The 27642-nt window shown below is 41.7% G+C and overlaps 1 protein-coding gene across 1 annotated transcript in view; it reads left to right on the forward strand.

Annotated features, from left to right (window-relative positions):
- Nucleotides 1-19912: 19912 nt before the first annotated feature.
- LOC115791951 (polypeptide N-acetylgalactosaminyltransferase 10-like) overlaps nt 19913-27642 on the forward strand; it is a 104547-nt gene continuing 96817 nt past the window's right edge. The window contains exons 1-2 of the mRNA XM_030746259.1: nt 19913-20025; nt 20260-20530. Coding sequence (XP_030602119.1) covers nt 19913-20025; nt 20260-20530 — 384 coding nt within the window. The remainder of the gene's footprint in view (nt 20026-20259; nt 20531-27642) is intronic.

Raw genomic sequence — 27642 nt, forward strand, 5'->3', positions numbered from 1 at the left:
GTTGTATAATGAATTAAATTACATCCATGAAATGTCCTACTGACAGCTGCTAGTAAGGTACAAGCTATAATATCTAAAAAGCTGACCTCAGGAGTAGCAGCAGTTAAAAAAACCAAACCAAAACTCAAAATTTAAACAAACATCCCAGTGATGAAACTCTCAGTCTGTGCTGATAATTTAAGAGGAGTGAAGTTTGTGGTAAAGTAAATCTGAACTGGATGAGGGTGAAAATGTTTGTGCTGTATTGAGAGCAAAGAAGGGTACATCTAATTTATAAACAGATTCCAATGTATGAATATTCAAGATTTTTTGGTACTGGAAGCTTTTTGGTTTCTGTTTGTAGTCTGCTTGAAGTTCAGAGTAGTGTTAACTAATCATGTTTGAGCAGGCTCTGGTTGCATCCAGAGAAAAAGTCTGTGCTGAGGGCAAAAGAGGGAACACATCTACCAATATACCATCCCATAAACATAGCAATTGTCTGCATTCATAAAGCGAACAGGCCAGAATATGTGTTATTCACTATCCAGATGTCTGCTGGATACACCAGAAGCACCAAAATACTGGCAGTTGTCTGCAGACTGTAGCTGGTAGGTTTCCCAGGATGGGCAAAGTCAGACATTCTGCAATTTTAGCATCACCAGAACTCTGTACAAGAAAATGTTATTTTCACAGCTTCTGTCCTTGATTTTGACCTCTTGGATCATATGTAAACATTATGAACATTACAAGTTTCTCATGAGGCCGATTTTCTTTGTTCAAAAGTTGATTTTTCTCTGTTTGAATTCAGCCGGTCACAGCAAGTGACAAAAGCTACAAGCTACATTTTTGTTTGTTTCTCACTGACATCATCCACGAGTAGAACAGTTTTACAGTCTGAAACCTGAGCTTTTGGCTTATAAGGAATACAAACCACACCCCTTTCAGAATACTGGACCTTTTAACTGGAAATCTGTCCCTCAACTTAATGTAACTGAGCTCACTGTGGTGTTTGAAAAGGTATTTGAAAGAAGTTTGCGTCCACTTAATTCATGACAGTCCATTAGAACAATCCGTGTATTCCACAGACACACAGTAAGAAATAAGAAGAAAAAATCTGTCATCACAGAAGTTTAAAGCCCATTAAATTACTACAGCTGTCCACTTATCAGTGTGAAATTAAAAACACAAATGTTATTGTTACACACCAAGAAACAGGGTTGTTGTGACCTGGAGAATGTTGACAAAAACCACAGTGTGCATCTGTTCCCACGTCAAAAGTACAATATCCTTATTTCTCTTTGAAGGCTGAATGACTCTCACTGCTTCTGCCCTGTTGTGTAATCCCTCTTCAGTTTGGATTGGTCTTTAAAACGAGCAGCTATGTGAGGTCATAATGAACCGCTATACTTCAGCTATGGAAGATGGTGCTCGAAACCTAATCACGTCAGCAAAAAAAAAAAAAAAAAAAAAAAACTGAAGGAAAAACACCAATGACAGAACTACAGAGGACTGCAAATCTATTCTGTCATGTCAAGTGTATTACTTCTCTCTCCAAAAAAGTGAATCTGTTCATTATCATTTTGGAATTAAATTGTTCCTCAAGGAGCCCTTACCTTTTCCAGTGTTATGTAGATGTCAGTTATATTAAAAATGGCACTAATGAGGCTCTGTGCCCTAAACAGATTTTTCTTAGTAGCAAATATGTATGCCGAAGCTCTTTATAAATCAAAGATAATGATCTTAACAGAGCGCGTGTTTCAAAAGGCTGTAGGTAACCTGTGGTTGAAGGGACTATGGTTCTGTCTTTGTGTGGCTTTGACTTAATCAGAATGGGTGAATTCTACTTTGATCAGACGGTGTGGCATTTCTTTTTAGATCCACATCAGATGTGCCAGTTTAAACAGCGATATGGCTGTGATGAACAAAAGCGCGCGCTGAGCAAAGACAAAATCTTTTGATCATACAATTTGCTTTTTTTCATAGTCACGGACATGACAAGCATTCGCATGTGGAAAATTCCCCTTGACAGGGCCTGTGACAAGACAACCTATTCTTTAAAAGGTGAGGCAAGTGTTCACAGTGTAGCTATTATCGTCCCACAAATGTTTAATTATGCATGAGCGACAATGCACCACAAACTTCCCATTTAAAAAACACGTGCAGAACAGTAACTGCACAAAACCATGTGTTACTTCTGCTATGCGAATGACAAAAATTACATTTATAATAAGAACACAAAGATGAAAGGTTTGTGGTGGCCTCCTTTATGAGTGATTACATCTGTAAACAGCTTGTATTCACACCAAGTACTGCACCATTTTTACAATTGTGCATTGGCAAAACAAAGTATCACACAATCCAATGAAGGTTCAGTCTATGTTGGATTATAAATTACTAAACAAAAGAAAAAAGAAAATTATTTTAAATGAGAATGTAAACTACTTGGCTATTCAACAACTTGGATAGCTTGAGTAGGTATTCAGTTTTTATGTTCAGAATCTGGATATTCCTTTTTTTAATATACATAATTCTGAATTCTCTCAGCTTGAATGACTGTTATCCCTCTCTCACTCACCTCACTGCTGCTAGTCTGCAGCTTTTCATAACCAATTTATCTTTGAAAAACAAGCCTAGTAAAGAATCTATGAACGTTACTGCACCGCAACAAAAGTATTGGTCTACCGCAGCAGACACGACTCTCTCACTTCTCAGTTCAACAAGGAGCAGCACACAGACAGAGGCTGAACACTGTAAGAGACAAAACAACAGCTGACAGTGATTTATAAGGTTGACCAACTTTAAATGCAAAAATTGCAAAAGTTGCAAAAAAACAAACAAAAGCTATTACATTTAATTTGTGTTTACGGTTGGATTAGACCACTGTTTCCCAAATGGTGTACCAAGGCACGCTGATATGCCTTGGAATTTTGTATTACCCATACATTATCACTGTAACTGCACAACAATGGAATACATGACATTAGTCCAGATCAAATCCAGTGATTGACACAAGAACAGGATGACATCTGTAAGGAGGTGACATTTATCACTTGTTTGAAGAAAACTACACAAAACCACCTGAAGAAAGCTGTCGCACCTGTCTTAAGGCTTTAGCTGAAGATGTTAATGGCCTTCAGCACCGTGCATCATTGGCACAGCAGATGCACATAGATGCTGAACATTACTTCTCAATGAAACTAGAGCACACGATCTAACCAGAGGCAGCTTCTTAGATTGTGTGAAAGTGTCTGATATAAGGGGATGGATCCAAGTTGTATGCTGGTGGAGCTTATTGCAATGTCGTCATGCTCAATTATTCTGACAATACATTCAAAAAAAGACCTGACAATAGTCCAGATGACAAAGAGATGCAGATATGAATACAGCTGTGCCTTGAACTTTCGACTTTCCCTTTGATATGCGCTGGGCACAAACATTGGAAAACCTCTGGGAGAGGCTGTTACAAAAGCTTTGCAGCCCCCAAATTAGTATCTGGGACAGTCCTAGAGGTTTTCAGTCCAATCTTGGACAGCCTGACCTTCCCAGAAAAGCTATCATGGTGTCCTATTGTTGAAATGATATGTAAAGTCAGCTTGGTTGTGTCTGGAGTCATTGGCAATGATTTAGGAATGAGGATCTTAATCCTGGAACATGGCATTCATGTTTCTAGACAGATAAATCTAGGTAGAGGAACCAAATGATCCTATGGAAAACAGAGTAATATGCACCCAATGAGAGCATTTTTGCAAGAGACCTAACCTGAGACAGTGAAGGGAAGGGCAGTCCAATAAAGATGGAGGATAATTACACCTGACTGCAGTAATACATTTTTTTAAACCTCAGTTCCCTCTGTCTCAACCAGTAATGATGATATACTCCATCTTTAGAACATAGGTTGTACAATGGCGGTCAAAGGTTTGGATACACTAACCCATTCATTTGAAGTGCCTTAAACTTGCATTATTTCTATCCTCCAGCAGGGGGTGTCTCCTCTGGTAATAAAAAGATGTCCAAGAGTATAGAAGTTAAGGGAAAATGACTACTGGGCTCCCTTGTGTTAGTGAACACTTCCTGATGAGATTCAATTACCAGTTTCAAGTTGCATACATTCTGATTCTGCCATATGGCAATGATCCAGCTCATGCCTCTGACTTCTACTTTTAAAAAAGCAAAGATGGTGACAGTCAAAATACTCAGCTCAATCCTTCAGAACCAGAGCTCATTAATCAGTGAGCAAATTCACAGTGGTTATGCCCATCTTTTATTTACAGTCTGTATAGATTAGCACTATGGTAGATCCATGTTTAAGCGTTAAGCCAAAAATAAACTGGCCAGTAACCTGCAGGTTGCTGATTTGAGTCCCTTTTCAGGAGCTGGGATCTCTAAGATGACAAAAACAATCATAAGGAACAACTTGACTAAACTTGTTACAAAGCCCTGTAGTTAGGTTGGTGAAAAACAGAGCAGCAGTATACTAGAAAATCTTCTTGAGTGCAGTTGAGGGTATCAGAGGCTTGTCATGTTAACATGGTTTATTTCGCACTTATGTATATGTATGTATTATGTTTATTTTCAACCTGGGTTTGACCTCAACCCATCAGCTTCCTTGAGATGCAAGTCTGCATGACAGGTTGCTGTGATTTGTCTGGTCTGCTGCCCAGCACTCCTCGAAGCATCTTTAACCTTCAGTAACACCCCTTGTCTCTGCTGATTCGTAAAGACATTTATGTGCACCTTGAGAGAAACATCATTCCAGGGTTAAATTTAAGTACTCCATCCTAGGTGCTGTCACAGCAAGTTTAGAACACATATCAACAGAATTGAAATGACATCTGGAGGATTTCAGGCACTTCAGAAATACATGTAGCTTTAAGCATTCATATTTAGACAGGTACACAATCAGCTTTCCCCAATGTGTGCAAACACTCAATAAATACATTCAACATGCATCAGCACACATGCTTTAAAAGGCAAAGGAGGACAGTTATGTTTTCAGCAGCAGCACCCAAATCCACAGGAGAGGAAAACAAAGCCAGATGAACACATGGTGCTAAGAGCAGTGATGGATGGCAGAGAGTGGAGTGCAATACAGAAGCAAAGAGACTCCAGAGATCATGATGACAAGGCTGCAGGTTTTTTCCTCTCTGTTTGTTTCCCTCCAGATGCTGCATGACAGACAACCCCTGCTTTTTTACAGAAATGCCTTTCATCATTAATTAAACATTAACCATCTCAGCCCCCGAACATAAGAGAGTAAGTCTTGAAAGTTTCCTATGGCAGATGTCAGATGGTTGTGATGTGCCGCTGTGCTAGGATGCCACCAGAGGAAGAGAGTGAACCAGGTGGCGAACGGTAAGAACACGAGGTGAAAATTTAGATTTTTATGAGATCACCTTTTGAGTAGAGAGGAACAGGAAAATGTTCACATATAAGTAAGATTTTTCTTCTTTGCCAAAAAAGAAGCTAGTTTCAGCAATTCAACGTTTCGTTTCATCTCGCTAAAGGCATTAAAAGATCAAAATGTGTTGCCTGCAACTGCAGACCACAACATGAAGGCTGCCAAAGATTTTCAGAATGCCAGTGATCAGTTACAACATAGCCCACGTTACCAAGTTTTATTGTATGATACTGCTTTTATCCTGGCCATTGGAAAACATATCAATTTAATACATTACTGTAAAAGAGTTCTGCTTAATGTCAGGGGAGAAAACCAGAAGTAAAGGAAAGTATGACGAAAGAAGTGAAAGGAAATTAAGCAGAATAGCAAGAATGTGCATTCAGACCTACACAGAGAATGCAAAAGTAATGGCTACTTTCTTAGCAAAACCTTGGAAGCTTTTAAGTCTAATTGCTGTGGAATGGAATTGAATCAGTCAGTATAACAAAGTCAAACAAAACCCCAATTCATAAGAGAAACTCTCTTTGTAGTAGATTTTCATAATATGAAAAATGAAGGGGATAAAAAAGCTCTTACCAAAAGCAACCACAAATATCTATCTATCTATCTATCTATCTATCTATCTATCTATCTATCTATCTATCTATCTATCTATCTATCTATCTATCTATCTATCTATCTATCTATCTATCTATCTATCTATCTATCTATCTATCTATCTATCTATCTATCTATCTATCTATGTGTGACCTATGGATTCTTCGACATGCAACATCTAGATTGTAGCTCAGTGCTCGAACATCTGCAAGAAGCAGCTGCTATGACAACTAGAGACTGAGGTACAACACAAATAGTATGACAAGGGGGAGTCAGGATGGCAGGTCAGGAGGGAGATGTCATCATCCCCACAGTATGAGACTGTGTACCAAGCCTCAATAACAACTGGTACACTGAAAGCTGACCTGAAAGAAAAGATCACAGTTGAGCTGGAAACCTGGACCCTCTCTCATTACCAGGACTATGTGAAGTACCTTCTGAAAGTCTACTAGAAGATGTGAATGCAGAACAACTTCGACTGTTTTTAGATTTTTATCTTTAGTGTATATATGGCCGTTATAAAACAAAAGCAAACAGCCTCTGCTCACATTTTTTTATTTTACTTAATTCAATGAGACAGTCATGATTAACCAAGCCAAACTCATTTGATCTGAATATTTACATTAAAGGTAGACCCAGTCTCAATAGCATTATAAACACTGCTTCGCTTTCAAAGGCTGCTTATTAGTTAGCTGCACTTATAATATTTCAGTGTGCACATATGGATGCTTAAAGTACCAAATGTATGTACTTTATATTTCACCTGCAACAAAAAATGAGATCAGTTAGTGAAGAAAAACACAAATGTGCTTTAGGAACTCATCCTTTTTTTTTTTCTTAATGAGGTGCTAGACAGAATACATATTCACCCTGATGGAATATAGACAGTGGATGTGGTTAAAAATACCCACTCAAACGACTTCTGGCAATTAAAGGCATTTATTGCTGGAGCTGCTCATCATCTGAGCAGCCAGATGGATTTGACCTGGACCTGATGAGCTTGTTAAGTTGGACCTGGAGCTGTATCAAACTCTGAAGGCTGCTTATAGGAGGAACTGTAGAAGAAATAACTACTGCAGCTATGATAAGCAATCTTTTTTTTTTTTTTTACATTCAACAATCCACATCTTTGAAAGAACAAAAGAAATGGGAGGACCTGACTTTTACAGGTTCACAGAAGTGAAGTTGACACTCAATCTTAAAACTTTTCATCATAAATTTAATAGATTTCCTGAGGCAGTCCGCTCACTTACACCAAGAAACTACATGCTGTTAATAATTGGGATTTCTTCTTCATAAAACAGTGAAATTGTTCAAAAACTGTGGATTTAGATCATGTTGATTACAAATACACTTTAAAGTCAAGATTGACTGACAGCAAATATAAACTAGGAGCACTCAGAGAGCACAAACCTCTGCCAAGGCCATAGGGTCACTGACGCTGTAATACGTGTATCTAAATACTGTGAAATAATCTTTCATCTTTCCCAGACAACAATAACCCCCCTATCCCACAATAGTGAAGAAACCTTAAAAAAATTCCTGGATCCAGATCGTGATCCGGATCGCCAAAATTTAATCACTTCTTCCTCTTGTCATTTCCAACCACTCCACAAAATTTCATCGAAATCCGTTCATAACGTTTGGAGTAATCCTGCTGACAAATAGACAAACAAACCAACGCGACCGAAAACATAACCTCCTTGGCGGAGGTAATAATAGGATAAGGAACTAAATCTAAAGTAAACAATCAAGCAGAATTTATGTACCATACAGTGATGCTTATTGCATATTTTCCAGCAAAATACTGCATTGTTATGATATGACTGATGTTATTCACTTACCCACTTGCCAGGGGTTATAATGTTGTGGATGACATGTTGAAGCTGCAATCAATAGACTAGAGAGTTCATATAAAACAGTTTATGAGACCACGCAACATGATTCAGATTGTAGAATGTGGTTACCATCAATAACCTGAAGTATTCATTTTCTGAGTGACTTTGTCAGTCTGTCACGTCACTGTTGAGGAATTTTGGCCCACTCTTCTTTACAACATTGCCCAGGTTCATTGAAGTTTGCAGACATTTGTTTATGGCCCTTTTTAAGGTCTCGCCACAGCATTTCAGTCAGGTTGAGATTTTGACTGTGCAACACTTTGATTCTTTTCTTTTTCAGCCATTTTGTCTTATTGCGGGACCCAGTTTGGACTAAGCTTTAGCTGCCAGACAGATGGCATCGCATTTGATTCTAGAATATTTTGGTATACCGAGGCCAGCTCAGTGTAAAACAAGCCTGAATCATCACCCCTCCACCACCGTGCTTGACAGCTGGTAAGAAGTATTTGTGCTGATATGCTGAGATATCCACTTTAGTCTCGTCTGCCAAAAAAATATTGTTCCAGAATTCTTGTGGTTTGATCGGATTCAGCTGTGCAAACATAATTCATGCTGCCATGTTCTGTTTAGAGAGAGGAGGTTTTTTCCTGGCAACCCTTCCAAACAAGACTGAACAGAATACTTGTTCAGTCTTTTTCTAACAGTACTGTCATGAATTGTATTATTTAACCTTCTAACTGAGACCTGAAGAGTCTCAGTAGCCGTAGCTCTTGGGTTTTTTGCAGTTTGTCTGAGCAGTGCACTACCTAACCCTGGTGTGAATTTGTTGGGATGTCCACTTCTGGGAAGATTGACAGCTGTCTTTAATCACAAGTGGAAAATAAAATAATCATCCTCACTGTAAAATTATGAACTTAAAATTTGTTGAAAAAACAAAACAAAACAAAAAACAAAACCCTACCTTATTCCCAAGATTGATGCGCAACTGCTGATGTCTTTCCTCCTTGAGACTGTGTTAACACAGTGAATCCTCCAGACCAGCAAAATGCCAAAACCTCTGCTTTTACAGAGTTGCTGATGATTACATAATCAATGTATTTGATTAGCAGCACCTGGCTGCTATTTACCCTCTTAATTCCTATGGAGGCAGTAAGGTTGTACAGTGACAGTATAAATAAAATACTATTATTTCACTCACCAAAAACCGAAGCACCAATTTTTTTGACATCTGTACAACACAGCAAACCATATTATTTATCAGATAATCCCAGTAAAAAATTTTCCAATTGGCACCGAGAGCACAAACACGGTCAAGAGGTTCAGTTCAGTGACTTAAATTATTGGAGGTGAGCCCCAGCAGGCAGCTTTCGGCTACAGCTGTCCATGTCAGCTCAGCTTTCAATCAAAGCACTAAATTTTTTTCAGCCTGAGGTTGCTGCTTGTGTTAAGTCAGATTCACTCCACACTAAAGGACCTTACCTAGATGTGACCCGTAGTCTGTCATCACAGGGAGAAGGCTGATCATTTGGAAACAATGCCATGTTTCTGTAAACCAAACCTTGTTGGCATCATATCTTTACCATTATTGTTCAGTTTGATGTATATTTATTTACATGATCAGTGAACTAACTAAAAGCTATGACCCCCTTATTTGGAAAAAAAAAAATTTGTCCTGTCTGATGTCCAGAGTTCAGCGTCCATGTGCAGTCCACAGCCAGGCTACAGAGAGTTATATCCACGGGTGTCCGGAGACTGAAAATCCACAAACTAGAGCCTAAGGTCAAGGTGAGCTAATAACCTGATATCAGGAATATAATATGTCAGCACTGAGGGCAGAGTATTAAGATTCAAGTCAGTTTAGGCCAGTTTCAGGTCTCATCAGTGTGCAAAGGGAGAAATACATTTTGTCCTGCAGAGGTCAGGACTGAAAAAGTGAGTGGTCCTAACTGGCAGTGAAGTGCAGAGCAAAGCTCTAACTTATAATAAAACATGCCAGACTCCATCACCTCAGTTTCACTGCAACCAGGGGACACTTATCACTATTACTTGAATGAATTTGATTGATGACGCGCACACACACACACACACACACACACACACACACACACACACACACACACACACTTTCTTTCCTGAGTGCTAATTCAGCTCATGATTATACTGAGAGGCACAGACACTAACCACCACTGCCACCACCAGTCCACGCCACTATAGACAAGATGGAAGGTGGGACAGAGAAGTAACCACCTGCAGGATTCTCAGTGAGAGAACAACAAATTATACAGCATAAAGTAAAATGTAAAATTAAAATCTGAGTATATTTTCTTACTTTTGTTTTCCTTTTAAAAAACAAAACAAAACAAAAAAAACTTTAAGCCATTCATGGTGACATTAAATTTATTTGTAAAGGGCTGACTTGGCCAATACAAAAAAGAGGACCCTGATGCAGACACATTAGAGACAGTGTGACAAGTTTCAATGTCCTTATTTCTCACTATCAAAGCTGGCAGTGTGGCAGGCACGATGTGGACCCAAATGCAAGACACTGGAGACTGACATAAACTTAAACACAGCTTTATTGCTGGCTATTCACAGAACAAAAGAAAACAAGGAAGGGCTCTACATGAGTAAATAATCTAACTGACCAGGATTTCCCAGAAAAACACCAAACAAAGCAACACACTGCCTAAAAGAGAATGAGGGACAACATGACAAAGGCCAAGGAGAAACAGACAATAAATACACAAGTTAAGGAAGAAGAAACAGGTGGGAAACACAGTGGGAACAAATCAGGACTAATGAGACAGAGGAAGTCAAATTAGATACAAGGTACAAGAGACAAAAACCCACCAAAGTGCAACAGAAGAGACCAGGACTAAGACGTGAACTTGACACAGAGACAGAAAATAAACAATATGCAGGAGACAGACAAAATGCAGGGGACACCAAGGACAAAGCACAGAGAGACAAGACAGACATGGGGGCACAGAGATGGAGAACAAACCAGACACAGGAACACAAAGTGAGGGAGGACACTCAGGAAATTGACACATGAATGAACAAAACGTGAGAGACAAGACACCGTGGGAGGGAACATTATACTGGGGAAGACACAGCGGGAGAACTAAAGTAAAGAACTAAGAACTGAGAACACAAATATACTTAACAAGAAAATGTACAAACAATATAACCTTAAGGATCTCAGAATAATGAAATAAAGAAATTTTTCATAGGAAGGTTTTTTTTTGTTTTGTTTTATTTTTTTGTGTTAAGCCACACTGCCTTATGAATCAGTCAACCATAAAACAGGCACCTAACTAAAGTGATGAAACAGTGTTGTGTGTTCACAGATGTCAGAACAAGATCCAGAGTAATTCAAGTTGTGGGTGGGCTCATTATCATTTAGAGAGAAGCCAATGGAGTCTAATAATAGATTAATGCAGCATTGAGGCTGTCCTTTTCAGCATCTACATGGATGTTAAAATCACCCACTCTAATTATTTTATCTGAACTGAGCACTAAGTTCGCTAAAAAATTCTGAGAATCAGACAGAAACTCTGAGTAAGGGCCAGGTGGATGATAAATAATAACAAATAAAACAGGTTTTTGAATTTTCCAATTGGGGTGGACAAGGCTAAGAGTCAGGCTTTCAAATGAACTAAATCTCTGTCTGGGTCTTTGGTTAATTAATAAGCTGGAATGGAAGATTGCTGCTACTCCTCCTCCTCGACCTGTGCTTTTAGGATTCTAACAGTTAATATGACTTGGGGGTGTTGATTCATTTAAAGTAACAAGTCCCAGGTATTCAAACCCTAGTGTGGGCTGTTCAGAGGTGGGAAGTAACGAAGTACAAATACTTCGTTACTGTACTTAAGTAGATTTTTCAGGTATCTGTACTTTACTTAAGTATTTATTTTTCTGACTACTTTTTACTTTTACTCCCTACATTTTTACGCAAGTATCTGTACTTTCTACTTCTTACATTTTCAAACAGACTCGTTACTTTTTAACGTCAGAGAGAAGTTTGCATTTCCGGTCAGTGCGCCGTCAAACATCAAACGATCTGAGCCTAAATGGAGGAATAATAACACATTAGAGACAATCGTACTGCGTATCCTCCATCACCGGGGCTGATCTCGTACAAAGGGATTAAATACGCAAACCCATATAATTAATGTATCATTTATAGCGCTATAATCGGGCCGGACCGAGTCCGTAAGTTGCGCTGCGGCACACAAACAGCTTAGCTAGCGCTACTGAAGAGGAGCGAGCATGAAGGGAGTAACGTGTGGCAGGTAAATGCAACGTTTTTAAATGCTCAACAAATATCAGCAAACACACAAAGTGTGTGCAGTTTGTCACACAGTGTGTCTGCTAGCTAAAAGAAGAGCTGCTGTATTTCAGGGAGAGCAAAGAGAGAGAAGTTCACTCAGAGATGGAGAAAGAGGACAGGAGAGGAAGGAGAGAGGTTAGATTTAAAGGTAAGGACTGGAAAATAAACTGAAGTATGCTGACTTTGTGTTATTCAAAGATTGGATGAAAATACTGCAGTTTAGTACGTAATAAACAGGTTATCTTGTTGTACTGTATTTACAGTAAAGCTCTGTGTTGGTGCACTTTGTGTTCATGGTCAGAGTTACAGGTTACATCAGTGCAGCAGAGATGAGTTTGAATCAAAGCTGCTGATGCTGAGATTCATTCACTGAATCCAACATTTCTACAGCCTGTATGCTGTCAGTGTAGGGGATGGAGATCAGCTCAGATAGCTGTGAAATACTGGGTTACATCTTTGTGAGTTCACTTCATCCACACAGAGCAGTAAACCTCAGAGCAGCAGCAGCAGCAGGTCAGCTGATCACAGCCTGCACACCAACATCATTTACTGCAGCTCACAATAGAAAGCTGTGAATCTTCTCCCCATGCAGAGCCGCTACAGCTGATCTTAGGGTTCCTCCACCTTCTGAATCCCACTGTAACCCCTGAGTATCCTCATGTTGGTGTTTAGGTGGAGGCACAGTCACCCGCTACTATGGAGGACACAGAGAACAGAGCTGTGTTTAAATTCCCTTTAACAGTTTGTGTGCTACATAACAGATTCAAGCTGAGTGCATTCATTAGGATTAAAATTTAGATTGGAATAACATTTGTATTCTCATGTACTATTTTATATTATTACAATAATATATAATGAGGTTCGGTTTGTTTTACACAAAAATAGTAGGTAGAAACATCCTCCAAAAAACTACTTTTACTTTCTTACTTTGAGTACATTTCAGAGCCTGTACTTTTTTACTTTTACTTAAGTAGAGAAGTTGAACCAGTACTTCAACTTTTAATAAAGTATTTTTTAACATAAGTACTTGTACTTCTACTTAAGTACAGAATGTCAGTACTTTTGCCACCTCTGGGGCTGTCTCTTTGGAGGTGGTTGTCGACCCACTATTACTCATCACCACCAGGGGCTTCATGTGAAACCAGTGTGAGAGCTTGCCCCACCCTATCACGTGACTTATTGAAGTAACCTGAAGTAAGGTGTGAGTCGGAGTTGGGAAGAGATCACAGGATTACATTCTAGGTGGCTGACAGCTGGTGTTGTAAGCCACCACCTCTGCTCAATGATGGCCATTTACTGGTTCACTAGTGCTCTTCCCCTTTGGCTGTGGGGGCTCTGGCTGGGCCCCCCTCTTCCTTCTGCTGCGGTGGGCATGTGGATGTTATCAGGATGTGTGGCCTCGGTTCTTCAGCGCTCCTGGGGTGTGGTGATGGCCCGGGTCTTCTGGGTCCTTCTCTGTCTGTCTTGGGCTTCTGGTGGTCATCGTTGCAGCTTGTCACCTTCATTACCAAGTTTCATGACAAACACACAATATGCAGACACTTAGACTTGCTCACTCACACACAAACAAAGCAAGATTGTGTGCTTGTTTCCGATTTTATTTTTAATCTTTCAGATGATGTTTGTTCTCCTTTTTTTTTTTTTGCTTTGTTACAGATGCAGCAATTGGCAACCAATTATATGTGCTCTGTTTTTTCTTGACTTTTTGTCTTAGGTTGTGGCTGGGACTGAAAATTCTCCCTGACACTGTCATGGTCCTGGGCCTTTTGCCCGGTGCGTTTAATTATTGTAGTTTTTGCTGTTTTCTATTTTTCCTTTGTGTTTTCATTTTGATTATTTAGTTTCTGTTAGTGTTTTGGGGATTTTCTTCAGTGTGCTTGGCTCCCTGTGTCAAGTCTGCATTTCTGTCATGTTTGGTTTTTCCTGTCTTATTTTAATAGTGTCTTGTATCATGTGGTTTGCATTTAGTTTTGCTTCCTGTGTTTCCCTCTTAGCTGTTTCCCATTGTCTCATTTCCTGGTGTGTGTATATTGCCTTAGTCTGCCTCTGTTCTTTGTTGCGCTGTCCCCTCATGGTGACGTGTTCATCTATTCCTTGTTTTGTCCTGAAGCTTCTTAGAGTTTTGGATTACTTGCCCCATGTTCTGCTCCTGGGAGGATTTTTGTATTTGCAGTAAATTTAAAGTTTATCTGCAGAGTCCTGCATTTTGGGTTCTAAATCTGCCTGCCACACCACCCGCCTTGACAGACAAACCAGCTACATTAGGACTGATATTGTTCTGTCTGTCATTGTCTTTCTCCCTAGTTGGTGTCTGACCTTCTTTCCTGTTCATCTTTGCTGATTTGATGACCAGTTGGGATGACCACATGGTTTAAGGGCCTTCTTCACATGTGCAAGTTTCTTTTCTTTCACTTCTGCTTTAGTAGGAACATTTTCCACCTGATGTCGCAGGGTCCTGATCATCGCAAGTTTGTGTTTCAGTGGGTGGTGGGAGTCAAAGAGTTGATACTGGTCTATGTGCATGGGCTTCTGGTAAACTTCAGTGTTGAGGCTTCTATCTTCCTCAATAAGCACAGCGCAGTTCCTCCCTGGTGAAATTAGTTTTTATACATTGAGTTGATGTGGCGAGTGAAAGCTTCTACTTCTTGGGTTTTGATTTTGACCCAGGTGTCCTCCACATATCTGCACCAGTAGCTAGGTGCCATCCCTTTGAAGGAGCCAAGAGCTTTACTATACGCTGCCTGTGTGTAAAGGCTGGCTACAATGGGTGACACTGGGGAGCCATGGCGCATCCATGCTTTTGTCTGGTAGTAAGGCAGAGGTTCAACAGTGTGCAAATCTGATCAGGAGTGAAGCTGGTTCTGTTGTGTGAGGAACTAGCTTGCATTAGTTGCTTCCTGAGTCTCCATTGCCTTGTTTGTGGGTATACAAGTGAAATGTTTGTGGACCTTGTTGGTGAAGTCTGTGGAGTTTCCGTTGTGATCGGGTGTGTTGCCCACAAGCAGAACTAAGATGGTGACGTGATGTTTAGAAATGTTGTAGGCGGCTGTTAAGTAAGTGGACAACAGATGACTTTTTTATAGCTGGTTGTGGGATCTCTCCTTTTGACCTCATAAGTATTGCTGTCACTGAGGAGTGTCGTAATTTTGGTGATAATCAGTTGAAATTAGCTTAGAATTTTTTTTTTTCTTTCAAGCTCTTCAGACGACCATGACCCAAATGATTGAGGACCTACACAGATCCACTCAGTAGCATTAATACCTCAATTCATTTATCTTCACACAAAATTTATTTGCTAAACTCTCTAAACATTTTCTGGTTTTGGCAGTGTGGTTTATGAGCCCTATAATATCCCTCTCTAGTAATAAAAGGGAGCTGTGTTTTGCTGCCATGGAAAGCTATCATGTATGACAACAGCTGCTTCAGGCTCCACATCAAATTATTATCTGGCTGATCTGATCCGCTGGCTGCTTTGTGCATTACAGAGGTAACAACTGCACTATATTCAGTTATGCAGAGTAAACAAATTCCTGGAAAACAAGCAGTGCACAGGAACAGCTCTGACCTGACTTTTATATATATGTTGTTTGAAATCAATTTTTGATGAAAGCACCTTCCCTGTGAGGAGAAAACAAATGCATTATCATAGAACAAATTTATATTTATATACAGTAAAGACATATATGTGCATTGGTAGTTCTAAGTTTGACCAACATAAAAATACTATTTCAGTCACAAATTTTACCACCTGTTTACAAATATACACTGTGAATAATTAATTTCATTATAGGCCCATTCACAAATGTATTAATGAATGTTGTCTGAAAATTTCAGGTTATTCAGCAAATGTTTGGTAAATGGTTCAAATTCATGATAAGTATCTAAACTTGGAGGCAACCTCTTGGGCTAGAAAATGAAGCCAACACACAAGTGGCTCCAAAAGTGAGCCAGTCCCCATTCATTCCCATGATTTAAAAAAAATATACAGAAGACAAAAAAAAAATAAAAGTTTACATTTGGGTACAAAAATGTTTCACTATACATAATTTTCACCTTTGTAACAGTTGCTCAGAGGTATTTTTATATTACCTACTCATTTCATTTTTCTCTAGCCTTTAAGTGGTATTATTTGAGTTGTGGACACTAATTGACAGACTGGTGGATGCCAACACATGTGGCTGCTAGCAGTAACTGTCAGCTAGGACTCAGTCAATTCAAGTCACTGAACCTCTTGACCATAATGGATAGATGTGTTTAGCTGTAATAACAGGTCATCCAAATGCATTTCTATGTTCTATGTTTCTGTGTCTCATTGTGCACCTCCTCAATGTATGAATGCAAACCATGTTTGCTAGCATTAGCTGATAGCTTAGCACTCCACTATTCTGTTTAGATATGATCACCAAAAAAACAAAAACAAAAAAACAACATAGTCAGCCATATTGCTGAAGAAAAGGTTTAAAATGGAAGTTCACAAACCAATCAGGGACATCAAGGCAGCTACGCTAAACTTTTATATAAAGTGTATGATCCAGCCCAAACCACACAGCACGATACTCATGCATTTCTGCTGATTGTTTGTATGGTCCATATACTTAGCCTAATAAGTAATAAATAAATAACACACTTGTTAGGCTCAGTATTTATTGTTGTGTTTGATATTTTGTTAATTTAAACAGTATTTGTTGAGATAGATTTCTATGTTGCCAGTGACTGATATACAGTTGTGGTCATGATCATCAAATGTGGTCATCAAATATCAAGGTGGCTGTGGCTCAGCAGGCAGAGCAGGTCATCTACTAATCAGAAGGTTGGTGGTTCCATCCCTTGCTGCTCCAGTCTGCACGCCAAAGTATCCTTGGGCAAGATACTAAACCCTAAGCTGCTCCTAAAGTGTTCACTGGAGTGAATGTTAGATTGAAAGCACTTAAATGTAGAAAGTGCTTGTATGAATGGGTGACTGAGACATGCTGTATAAAATGTAGAGTAGAAAAATGCTAAATGAGAAATCATTTCTCATTTAGCATGATGACTGTATGTAAATCTGTGACCACAACTGTATCTCTCATCAAAATCAACACAGAAGTATCAATTTTTCATGGGAAACTAGCAAAATGTGTTTTCACATTTCACACACAGTGGGTTTTACCAAAACAAATAGGGTCTATCCTTTCTTTTCACATACAGCATTTGCAAAGCTGGTTATATTGAACCTACATTGTTTATATCCATGTTTGGCAGCATGTTAATTTTTCTTCTTCTCTGCCTTTGTCTATTGTGTATCAAGTTGCCATGAACCCATGCAGTCAGTGAACCTGTTCACCCTTACAACGCTCACATCCATCGACAGGTTACCAATCAATTGTGGTTTAGCCATGCATCATACTAGAAGTTCATGATCGCAATTAATTATAAAATGTGCTCTCACAAAGAGCAACAAATGAATCATTGTTACTTGGATTTGGCTATTGTTCTGACCTTTAATATGCTGATGATTACTAATAGAATAAAAGGCTCTTTGAAGGACTTCTATTTGATGCATTATTCACTTTTAACCATGAGTTAACCAGTGTGTGTGTGTGTGTGTGTGTGTGTGGGGGGGGGGGGGGGGGGGGGGGGCAAGGTTGATCATCATCCCTTGTTTGAAAACTAGATTCAAGTTCAGTGATTAGACAGATGTTGTAATGTTAAAGTGTTTTTCTTCCTTCCAGCAGTGGCACTGATTATGTAGAGGAGAGCCTTGCTGGCGATACAACTCATTTAATGGCACACTCTATGCTTTCATGGCCCCATTTAGATGATTGATTCTGGGCATCTCAACCGGCTCAGCTATGTATTAGTGATGAATGGCACAGTGATTTAATGTTCTCTTGTGGAGGCACTTGGCAATCAGTTTGTTCTGTAAACAACACAACACCTGTATTCTAATACTCTCTCCATCAAGACAAAAGAACAGTGAATGTCAAAATAAACATAATTTCAGAGATGAATTGTCTGTTTATGAATACTTCAAATCAATTTTCATGTTGTTTGCACAGGTCTGGGCTTCTCGAAATATGCTTCCTACTCACTTAAGTGTTTTACTCATGGAATATAACATTCCTACTTACAGTATGTTATGCAACATTACATTTCATCTTTAATCTAACATTTTATGAGATTTATGGAAGGATTTTGCATTAATTAGCTTTAATTAAGTATCTCCTAATGTCAGGTATTTGTGGGTGAAATCTCTGCACGCACGAAAGAGATTACTATAATCTTATCTGATCCAAATGTGATGCAATATAAAACACAGAACCCTGAGGGCACCATGATATCAAAGCTCTGTCCTCAAATGTGGTCTGCATTTAGTGTGTTGTATGGCTGCACAGTTGTGCGATTTGTTGGTAAAGCACAACACTGGTCATTGTGTTGCATGGGCTGTCAAGAAAATGTTTTGCACCATAACACATTCCTAAATGTAAAGGACAAAATAATTTGTTCTCTTTTCTCTGCCTTCTGTGCAGGCAGACGGATAAAATCCTCGGAGCAGAAATTCTGATGCAACAGTGTCGAGTGAGAGCTTAACATGGTGTTTGAAGCCGTGGCTCATCTGCTGTCTGATTAGGATAAGACCCCCCCCCACACACACACACACACTTACTGATTACACCTTCCTAACTGAGTGGAGGAATCAGCCAGTAGTTACTGTAGTAACTGGACAATTTACTGTATATATTTAACATAGTTCTTGACAGAATTACAAAGATATTGTAGACTTTCAACCATTATGTTGTCTTTAATATATTATCAGTTTAAGCTGGAAAACTTCACATCTTTCCCTCTGTCTTATCCATTGCAGCCATACATTGCTGCCTCCTGTTCTGACCCCTCCACCACCTACAGGCTCCCTGACTTGTTGCGAGGGGTTGCTGGCAGTCGCTGTGAAATTGATAGCTTAAGCCTCAATCGTGCAGGCTTAAAGACTGATCAGCGCTCGCATGGTAACTGCCAGCCGCTAGGGAAAAAAGGTGTATTCCTCAACCAGTTGGCAATTGGTTTGTATGGATTCCATAGTGTGGAAGACACTGACTTGGCTGCAAACACTCGCCAAGTACTGAGAGGTTGTGACACTGTTATAAGGTAACTGGAAATGGAAATCATTCTTCAAAGTAAAAGCTGTTGTACCACTGACACGTGTCAATGGTACAACTTTTACTGTGAATGCAACCGGTCTCCATGCATTTGCATTGCATGTCATGTCCTGGGCCGTTGGCCCAGCGTTTTGTGTTAGTTTATTTCCTGAGTGTGTCCTCCCAGTAGGTTGATGTCTTGTGTTTCCTAGTGTTGTGATATGTCTGCGTCTCTGTCCTGAGTCTGTGCCTGTTCCCCGTGTTTAGTCAGTATGTTCCTTGGTTTGTCACTTCCTGTTTATTTTGACAGTCTGGTTTTCCTGTGCTTTGTGTTCAGCTTTGCTTCCCCTGTGTAATTAGTTTCATTTGCCTCACCTGTTGTTCCCTGCTGTTTCCTCTTGCCCTGATTACCCAGTGTGTATTTAAGCCCTCAGTTTCCATGTGTTCCTTGTCGCATCGTTGATGTTTTGTGCCCGCATGTTCCAGTGTTCCTTGTGTTTTCCCTTCGTCACCCCTCCGTTGGATTTTGGTGTTCATTCTCCTCCGAGCCTTAATAAACCTCCTTTATGTTATGTTTACCTCTGGAGTCCTTCGTTTTTGCCCTTCCTCACCCGTTTCCTCCCCGGCCATGACAGAACGACGCGACCATACTATGGACCCCGCGGACACAAGGGGCCCCCCTGAGCAAGAAGAGAAGATCCTGGAGCTCAAGGATTTGGCCAGGAAAATTATTCATGCCACAAACGAACACAACCGGCTAATGCAGTTAGCTTTTTGCTGTGGACTGATCTCTTCCTCTACTTGGCTCCTCACCCATCCTGACACTGCCTCACTTGCTCATTCAGTAATCATGCTTCGGAAAAACCTGCAATATGACCTGCATAATATTGGCCGCCCAGTCCAGTGCAGGGATTCAAATTTTTTTCTTCAAGCCATCGCCAGTGCACCTCTCCTGCGGCCAGACCTCTCATCCCCATTGTCTCCTCCACTCCCCTGCAGCCCACCGCCACAGGCACTGCCTCGCTCCCAGGACCCGCCTTCGTCCATCCTACTCACCTCTCCCACCTTGTCCTCGTCTTTGTCACCATTTCGCGCACAGCCCGCTGCCTACCCGGACCTCTCTTGGCTGCCGGCTGATGTGGAAATCGTCGATTCACCTCTGCTGGTCGACATCCTGGATGCCGAGAATCGTGCCTCCCACTCCAACAGAAAGCGGAGGAAGCAGCGCACCCGGCATCGTCACGCTCCCCCCCCGGTCGCTCTCGCCCCTGTCTGCTGTGATGCCAGCTCGTCTCCAGGAGCCCCAGGTTCCGCTAGCCTCTGTGAAGCTCTCTGCGCTCGTTCCTGTTCCGCGGGGGGAGGCAGCCACGGACGGGCTGACCTCTGCGCCCGTTCCTGTTCCGCGGGGGGGAGGCAGCCACGGACGGGCTGACCTCTGCGCCCGTTCCTGTTCCGCGGGGGGAGGCAGCCACGGACGGGCTGACCTCTGCGCCCTTTCCTGTTCCGCGGGTGGGGGCAGCCAGGTCCAAGCCTTCACAGCAGTTTTCAGTGTCGTCTACAGTGCCTCTTCAGCCTGTCTCTCAGTCAGCTGTAGCTCCAGCCACCTCCCAGTCTCAGTCAGCTGTAGCTCCAGCCACCTCCCAGTCTCAGTCAGCTGTAGCTCCAGCCACCTCCCAGTCTCAGTCAGCTGTAGCTCCAGCCACCTCCCAGTCTCAGCCAGCTGTAGCTCCAGCCACCTCCCAGTCTCAGCCAGCTGTAGCTCCAGCCACCTCCCAGTCTCAGTCAGTTCTTGTAGTTCCGGCCTCCGCTCAGTCTCAGTCAGCCTCTGTAGCTCTCCCCGCTTCAACTTCCCCAGTGCCAGCTCTCCCCGCTTCAGCTCCCTCAGCCTTAGCTCTCCCTAGCTCTCAGTCAGTCTCCACGCAGTCGGCTCTCTCTCGCCCTCAGTCAGCTCTAGCTCCAGTCGCTCTCCCTCGCCCTCAGTCAGCTCTAGCTCCAGTCGCTCTCCCTCGCCCTCAGTCAGCTCTAGCTTCAGTCGCTCTCCCTCGCCCTCAGTCAGCTCTAGCTCCAGTAGCTCTTCCTTGGTCCCCAGTGTCAGCAGTTTCAGTGCTCTCTCAGTCAGTTCCCTCAGCTCCTGCCCTCTCTAGCTCCCGGCCTGCTTCCACGCAGCCAGTCGTCTCCCGGCCTGCTTCCACGCAGCCAGTCGTCTCCCGGCCTGCTTCCACGCAGCCAGTCGTCTCCCGGCCTGCTTCCACGCAGCCAGTCGTCTCCCGGCCTGCTTCCACGCAGCCAGTCGTCTCCCGGCCTGCTTCCACGCAGCCAGTCGTCTCCCGGCCTGCTTCCACGCACTCAGCTTCCCCAGTGTCTGCTCCCACGCACTCAGCTTCCCCAGTGTCTGCTCCCACGCACTCAGCTTCCCCAGTGTCTGCTCCCACGCACTCAGCTTCCCCAGTGTCTGCTCCCACGCACTCAGCTTCCCCAGTGTCTGCTCCCACGCACTCAGCTTCCCCAGTGTCTGCTCCCACGCACTCAGCTTCCCCAGTGTCTGCTCCCACGCACTCAGCTTCCCAGTGTCTGCTCCCACGCACTCAGCTTCCCCAGTGTCAGCTCCCACGCACTCAGCTTCCCCAGTGTCAGCTCCCACGCACTCAGCTTCTTTGTCTCAGCCCCGGTCTCTCCCGTCGACTGCTGTTGAGTCTCTGGTCTCTGAGTCAGAGTCCCAGTTAACTCCCATGTCGCCATCATCCTCACCATCAGACTCACCCGCACTATGCCTTGCAAAGCAGCCCCAGCCTGCGCATCCAGTGTTCGAGCATCCGGAGAGTCCTGCTCAGTCCGAGCCGCCAGGGGGTCCCGCTCAGTCCGAGCCGCCAGGGGGTCCCGCTCGGTTCGGACCTTCCGAGTTTCCTGTGTCCTTGACCGCCCTGGGCTCAGGGGAGTCCGGGCATGTTGCGGCTCTGGTGAGTCGTTGTCGTCGTCGCCGCCGCCGCTGGGAGCGCGGTTGGCCTCCAGTGTCTTCTCCTCGTCTCCGCCGCCGCCGCTGGGGGCGCGGTTGGCCTCCGGTGTCTTCTCCTCGTCTCCACCGCCGCCGCTGGGAGCGCAGTTGGCCTCCAGTGTCTTCTCCTCGTCTCCGCCACCGCCGCTGGGAGCACGGTCGGCCTCCGGTGCCTGCTCCCCGTCGCCGCCGCCGCTGGGAGCGTGGTCGGCCTCCAGTGACTCCTCCTCGTCGTCGCCGCCGCCGCTGGGAGCGCGGTCGGCCTCCAGTGATTCCTCCTCGTCCTCGTCGCCGCCGCCGCTGGGAGCGCGGTCGGCCTCCCTCGTTGGGACTTTGCTTTGTGGCCCCTTGGCCTCTGCGGCCTCCTGAACTGTGTGTTTTTTGTTTTGGATTTCCCACTGACTCCCCTGAACTGTGGACTGTTTTTTCCCCTGCTGTTTTTGTTTTGTCATAGCTCCTGGACTGTTCCTTGTTTCGACCCCCTGTTTTGGACATTGGAGCTCTCCGGCCTTGTGCCGTCGCTTTTGTTTCATCCGGTTGTTTTTTTTGTTTTCTCATCCCCGTGTTTTTGCTCTGGTTTTTGGACTGTATTCAGCTTGTGCCATTGCTTTTCTTTGTTCGGTTCCTTTTGCTTATTGTTTTTTGCCCTCGTGCTCTACCCTTGCTCCAGTGCTTCCTTGTGTTTTTGGGTTTGTTCCTGGCTTTGTTTGCTCCCTGTCTGTTTTTGTTTCGGGCCCTCCTTCCTGGTGCCCTGCCTCCCGCCCTGGTCTGGTTTTGTTTCTTGTTTTGGCCGTCGGGAGCCGGCTTTGAGGGGGGGGTACTGTCATGTCCTGGGCCGTTGGCCCAGCGTTTTGTGTTAGTTTATTTCCTGAGTGTGTCCTCCCAGTAGGTTGATGTCTTGTGTTTCCTAGTGTTGGGATATGGCTGCGTCTCTGTCCTGAGTCTGTGCCTGTTCCCCGTGTTTAGTCAGTATGTTCCTTGGTTTGTCACTTCCTGTTTATTTTGACAGTCTGGTTTTCCTGTGCTTTGTGTTCAGCTTTGCTTCCCCTGTGTAATTAGTTTCATTTGCCTCACCTGTTGTTCCCTGCTGTTTCCTCTTGCCCTGATTACCCAGTGTGTATTTAAGCCCTCAGTTTCCATGTGTTCCTTGTCGCGTCGTTGATGTTTTGTGCCCGCATGTTCCAGTGTTCCTTGTGTTTTCCCTTCGTCACCCCTCCGTTGGATTTTGGTGTTCATTCTCCTCCGAGCCTTAATAAACCTCCTTTATGTTATGTTTACCTCTGGAGTCCTTCGTTTTTGCCCTTCCTCACCCGTTTCCTCCCCGGCCATGACATTGCACCTTTTTAGTGTCACTACAGTTCGGTGGTTAGTTAGCAGCTATTTGCAGACAAGTTAACGTCTTCAGTGCAAACTAGGGACGACCATGGCATGTGAGCACCCTCTTTGCAACTGATTTCATCCAGTGACAGCCAGCAACCACTCACCAACTGGTTGGGGAAAATGCATTTTTCCCAGGTCACTGACCAGTCTCTAGGCATGTGTGATGGAGGCCTTATTGCCCCTAACCTAATTAGAAAGTCAAGTAAAGTAACATGATTTTTAGCATGATTTTTATTTTACTTTACTTGACTTTCTGTTGATTGTTACTTGATCTTATTTTTAAGATCAAGTAAGCATTCACTCTTTTGAGATTAGAGTGTTTTGGCTTCAGTACATTTCTTTGCATTTATTCTTCCTGATATTTTAATAAAATAAAATGGCCAAAAAGGCATACCAAGGTGCAAAAGGTTCACCCAATAAAGTGAAACTCAATAGAGCCATACAGAAATAAAAAGAAAACAAAACAAGATTTTACATTTGGTTGAGGTGCAAAAGCTCACCTAATAAAGCAGAAATAAAATCATGAAAGAAATGTCAGTAAATTATGAATCATTCTGACATCCTGATTGACCGTTTCTTTGTTTTCTGGCAAAATGAAGGCCTAGAAATTTCAGCCAGCCTGTTGTACCTTGAGTAAATGAATGTATAATAAGTCCATTGATTTTGCTTAATCATACTTATGTTTCCTCTGATCACCATCAGACCTGCTTGCACAGATGTATCAGACCTATTAATAATTTTGAGAAATTTAGCAAACACATTCATGATTCAAAGACATTAAACATGTTTTACATTTTTTTCTTTTGAAAGGCTGAACTGCCAACTTAACTGAATGCTATGATTTCATTAAAGAGATATCCTGTTGTCCAAAGCTATTGTCCACAAACTTGTGACACTACGTGATGCTTTTGTAACTGAATTAATCAAGTTTTCTTATAAGAGTGATTTATATATGGGTATAATGGGATGTTTTTGTAATCCCGTTATACCTGAGCTGGTACACAGTCAGAAAACATACTGGAATCAAAGATCCTTGTGAGACAAGGAGAGCAAGGTCATTATCAAAGTTAAGAGCCAGATTTATTGCTGTTAATTAATGCAACTTTTCTAGCAATCTTTGATAAGAACACACAAGGCTCACTCTATTATCCCAGGGCATTTTGGGAATATATCAGCATATTAAGTGGTTGACATTACAATTTATCATCAACACTGATTAGTGCCTGCATCTCATAATACATTTGGAAGTCATGAGAGAAGTCATTTAACTACAATTTGAATAAAGAAGAAAATGAAAAAAAAATGCAGCAGAGAGAATGAAACATTAAAACAGACCCAAACAGACCCCGTTCAGCAAATTATCTCCTTTTTTTTAATGTTTTTTTTTTTTAAAGCCACAGTTGCACATGAACTTCAGATGAAGGTACATGTGTAGATGTAGATACACCCTTTGATCCATTCAAATGCCTCCAGACTGAGCTGGATTTAATTTATTTGAAAATGCTTCTGCAGACATACAAGGGTGTAAAATGCTAACAAGCTGGCCTTTTGAATAATTTGATGCATCAGTGAGGAAAAGATGGATTTAAGCAAGAAACATTTCTGTGCCCGAAGTATTATCATGAGATAAAATATGGAATTAACATTCAGAATATTTATTCTCTTGCGCCAACACACACAATGTTCTTTGTCTTCGCTTGTGTCTTGCTCGGGGAAGAAGCTTCTTCAAATATGTATTGCCTTTTCATTTTAATGATTTATTAATTCACTTTAATAGGTCAGATAATTTTCAGAAAGATACCTCTGCACAATCGATGTGCAGATATATGTACAATGCCTGTTATGGGTTGAGTTTAACTGAGTAAAACCAGAAAGGGCACACACCATTATATTAGCAATTGAGCAAAAATTCTGAACTCAAAAACATACCCTGAGGCTGCAGACTGCAAGCCAGATAGATGATGAATGTGGCACAAATAGTGACATATTTCAAAAGGACAAGAGCACAATTTAATCATCATTGCTAATCCTCACATTAAGTTGAACTGTCAGTACAAATGAAGCAAATGGGATGATCTTGCAAAGAAGGTACACTCATTGCAAGCAGAAAGACTGGAACATTGACTGTGCACATTTTACTGGAGCTAAAACAAAACAAAAAACACCTGTAGAGTTTTACTGAAGGGCATCGACATGGATTCTGAAATACTTTTTGCTTAAATTGATGGCCAGGTGGTAAAATACTTTCTAATTTGCCAACTTTTAGGGACTGAGAATGACAGCACATGTAGAGCTTCATGATTTGCAATTTTGAAAATCACATTTTTCTATTTGCTGAATCTAAAAACTCTGCAACAGGTGTTTTAATACCTATAATCAAACTGAAAATGCAGTCTATAGTTATGGATTTAATTGATTCGACTGTGGACCCTGGCACTTAAAGCAGCCACGTGTTGAGTTCATGTGACATATTTCAGTCACGTTCACTGTAAATAATGTGGATAACATTGACATCATGTTTAGAAGGAAAAGTTTTAATGCTACAATAAAGAAGACTTTAGAGCTGTGAAGAGCATAGACTTGAGTATCTGTAGTATACAGTTTTCTAGCACAACAACAAGAGAAATTAACTCAAGATTAGGGAATAATGGATGGAGTGAAAGATGTAGCACAGAACACATTGGGAATGTTGTTATGGCAAAGATGAAGGTCTGTTTTAAAGCTGCATCTTAAAAAAAATGGATCTTGGAGGTCTGCTGAGGAGACTGTTTGCTACACAATTTGCTTATGGATGGATCTTGTAATGTAACACACAGCAAATATGCAGCCTGAATCAACACTATCATTTCTTGCATGTGGGGAATTTGCTGAGATTAAAGCCTTTTCCAATAACAAATGGCCCCCGTTTCATATAAATCAATAACTTGTGCGACATATGCTGTTTTTTTTTGTTTTTTCATCTAAATTATCAACCAAGATTACCATCTGTGTTTCATTAGGCTCCATGAAACCGCTTTGATTGCAATATGTGAAAGATGAAAGAGAGTTAAATCAACACATGGTCATGTGATGTGATGATGATGTGATGTGTAGAATAGAAAAACAGCTATTTCCACAGCTCCTCTTGTTCACTGTGGCATGGAAATTGATTGGATTTGCCTTGCAGCATGTTGCCGAAACAAAACTACCACTTGCTCGGGGACCCACTCTGCTTTCTAAAATCAATCAGTGACATACATACAGATACACTTTGATCCGATGAACTCCAGAAATGACACAAACCTGGCTATGGTTAAACTATAGTTTTTACAGACTGCTTTTCAAAAAGAAACAAATATAACATATGTTGAGCTGGAAGCTACAGTTCTTACATGATCTGCACAGTGAATAAGGATGTGAATACTGTATGTTTGGAAGCTTGGCTCACCTCAGAGAGTGACATATTTGAGGCCAATTTGAGGTCCTTTGGACATTTGTGGCTCAGTTGAAGTACTGACCAGGGTTATAATAGTTTTGGATTTTACATTATCGTTTAATTTCAGTAAGTTTTTACTTTTGTTTCTCTAATTCAGTTAGTTTTAATTAGTTTTCAGAGTGGTTTTGCTCGTTTATATTTTAGGTTTAATGCTTAGTTTTAGTTTAGTTTGGTTAGTTTCAGTATTAGTTTTAGTATTTTCATACTTTGTCAGGTGCAAGATTCAATGCGCAAAAGTGACTATTGTGTAATAAAAACTCAAGATACCATAAAGAAATACATTCAACAACCAACAGTTCACAAGACAGCAGCACTACATGCTAAATGTGTAATAATTAGGACACACATAAACATCAACAGGGAGAAACAAAGAAAAATATGAACTCCCAAACTCAATAAATTCCCAATAAACTCCAGTGTCAGTGCAGTAGATTAACAACACCTACATGTGGTGTTTGACAACAACAAACTCTTTGAAGGAGTCAAAGGTCAAATCCAGCTGCATCCTGATGTTCTCACCACCCGAAGCTTCTTC

This window comes from Archocentrus centrarchus, chromosome 14 (genome assembly GCF_007364275.1).
Source record: "Archocentrus centrarchus isolate MPI-CPG fArcCen1 chromosome 14, fArcCen1, whole genome shotgun sequence".
Taxonomy (NCBI): domain Eukaryota; kingdom Metazoa; phylum Chordata; class Actinopteri; order Cichliformes; family Cichlidae; genus Archocentrus; species Archocentrus centrarchus.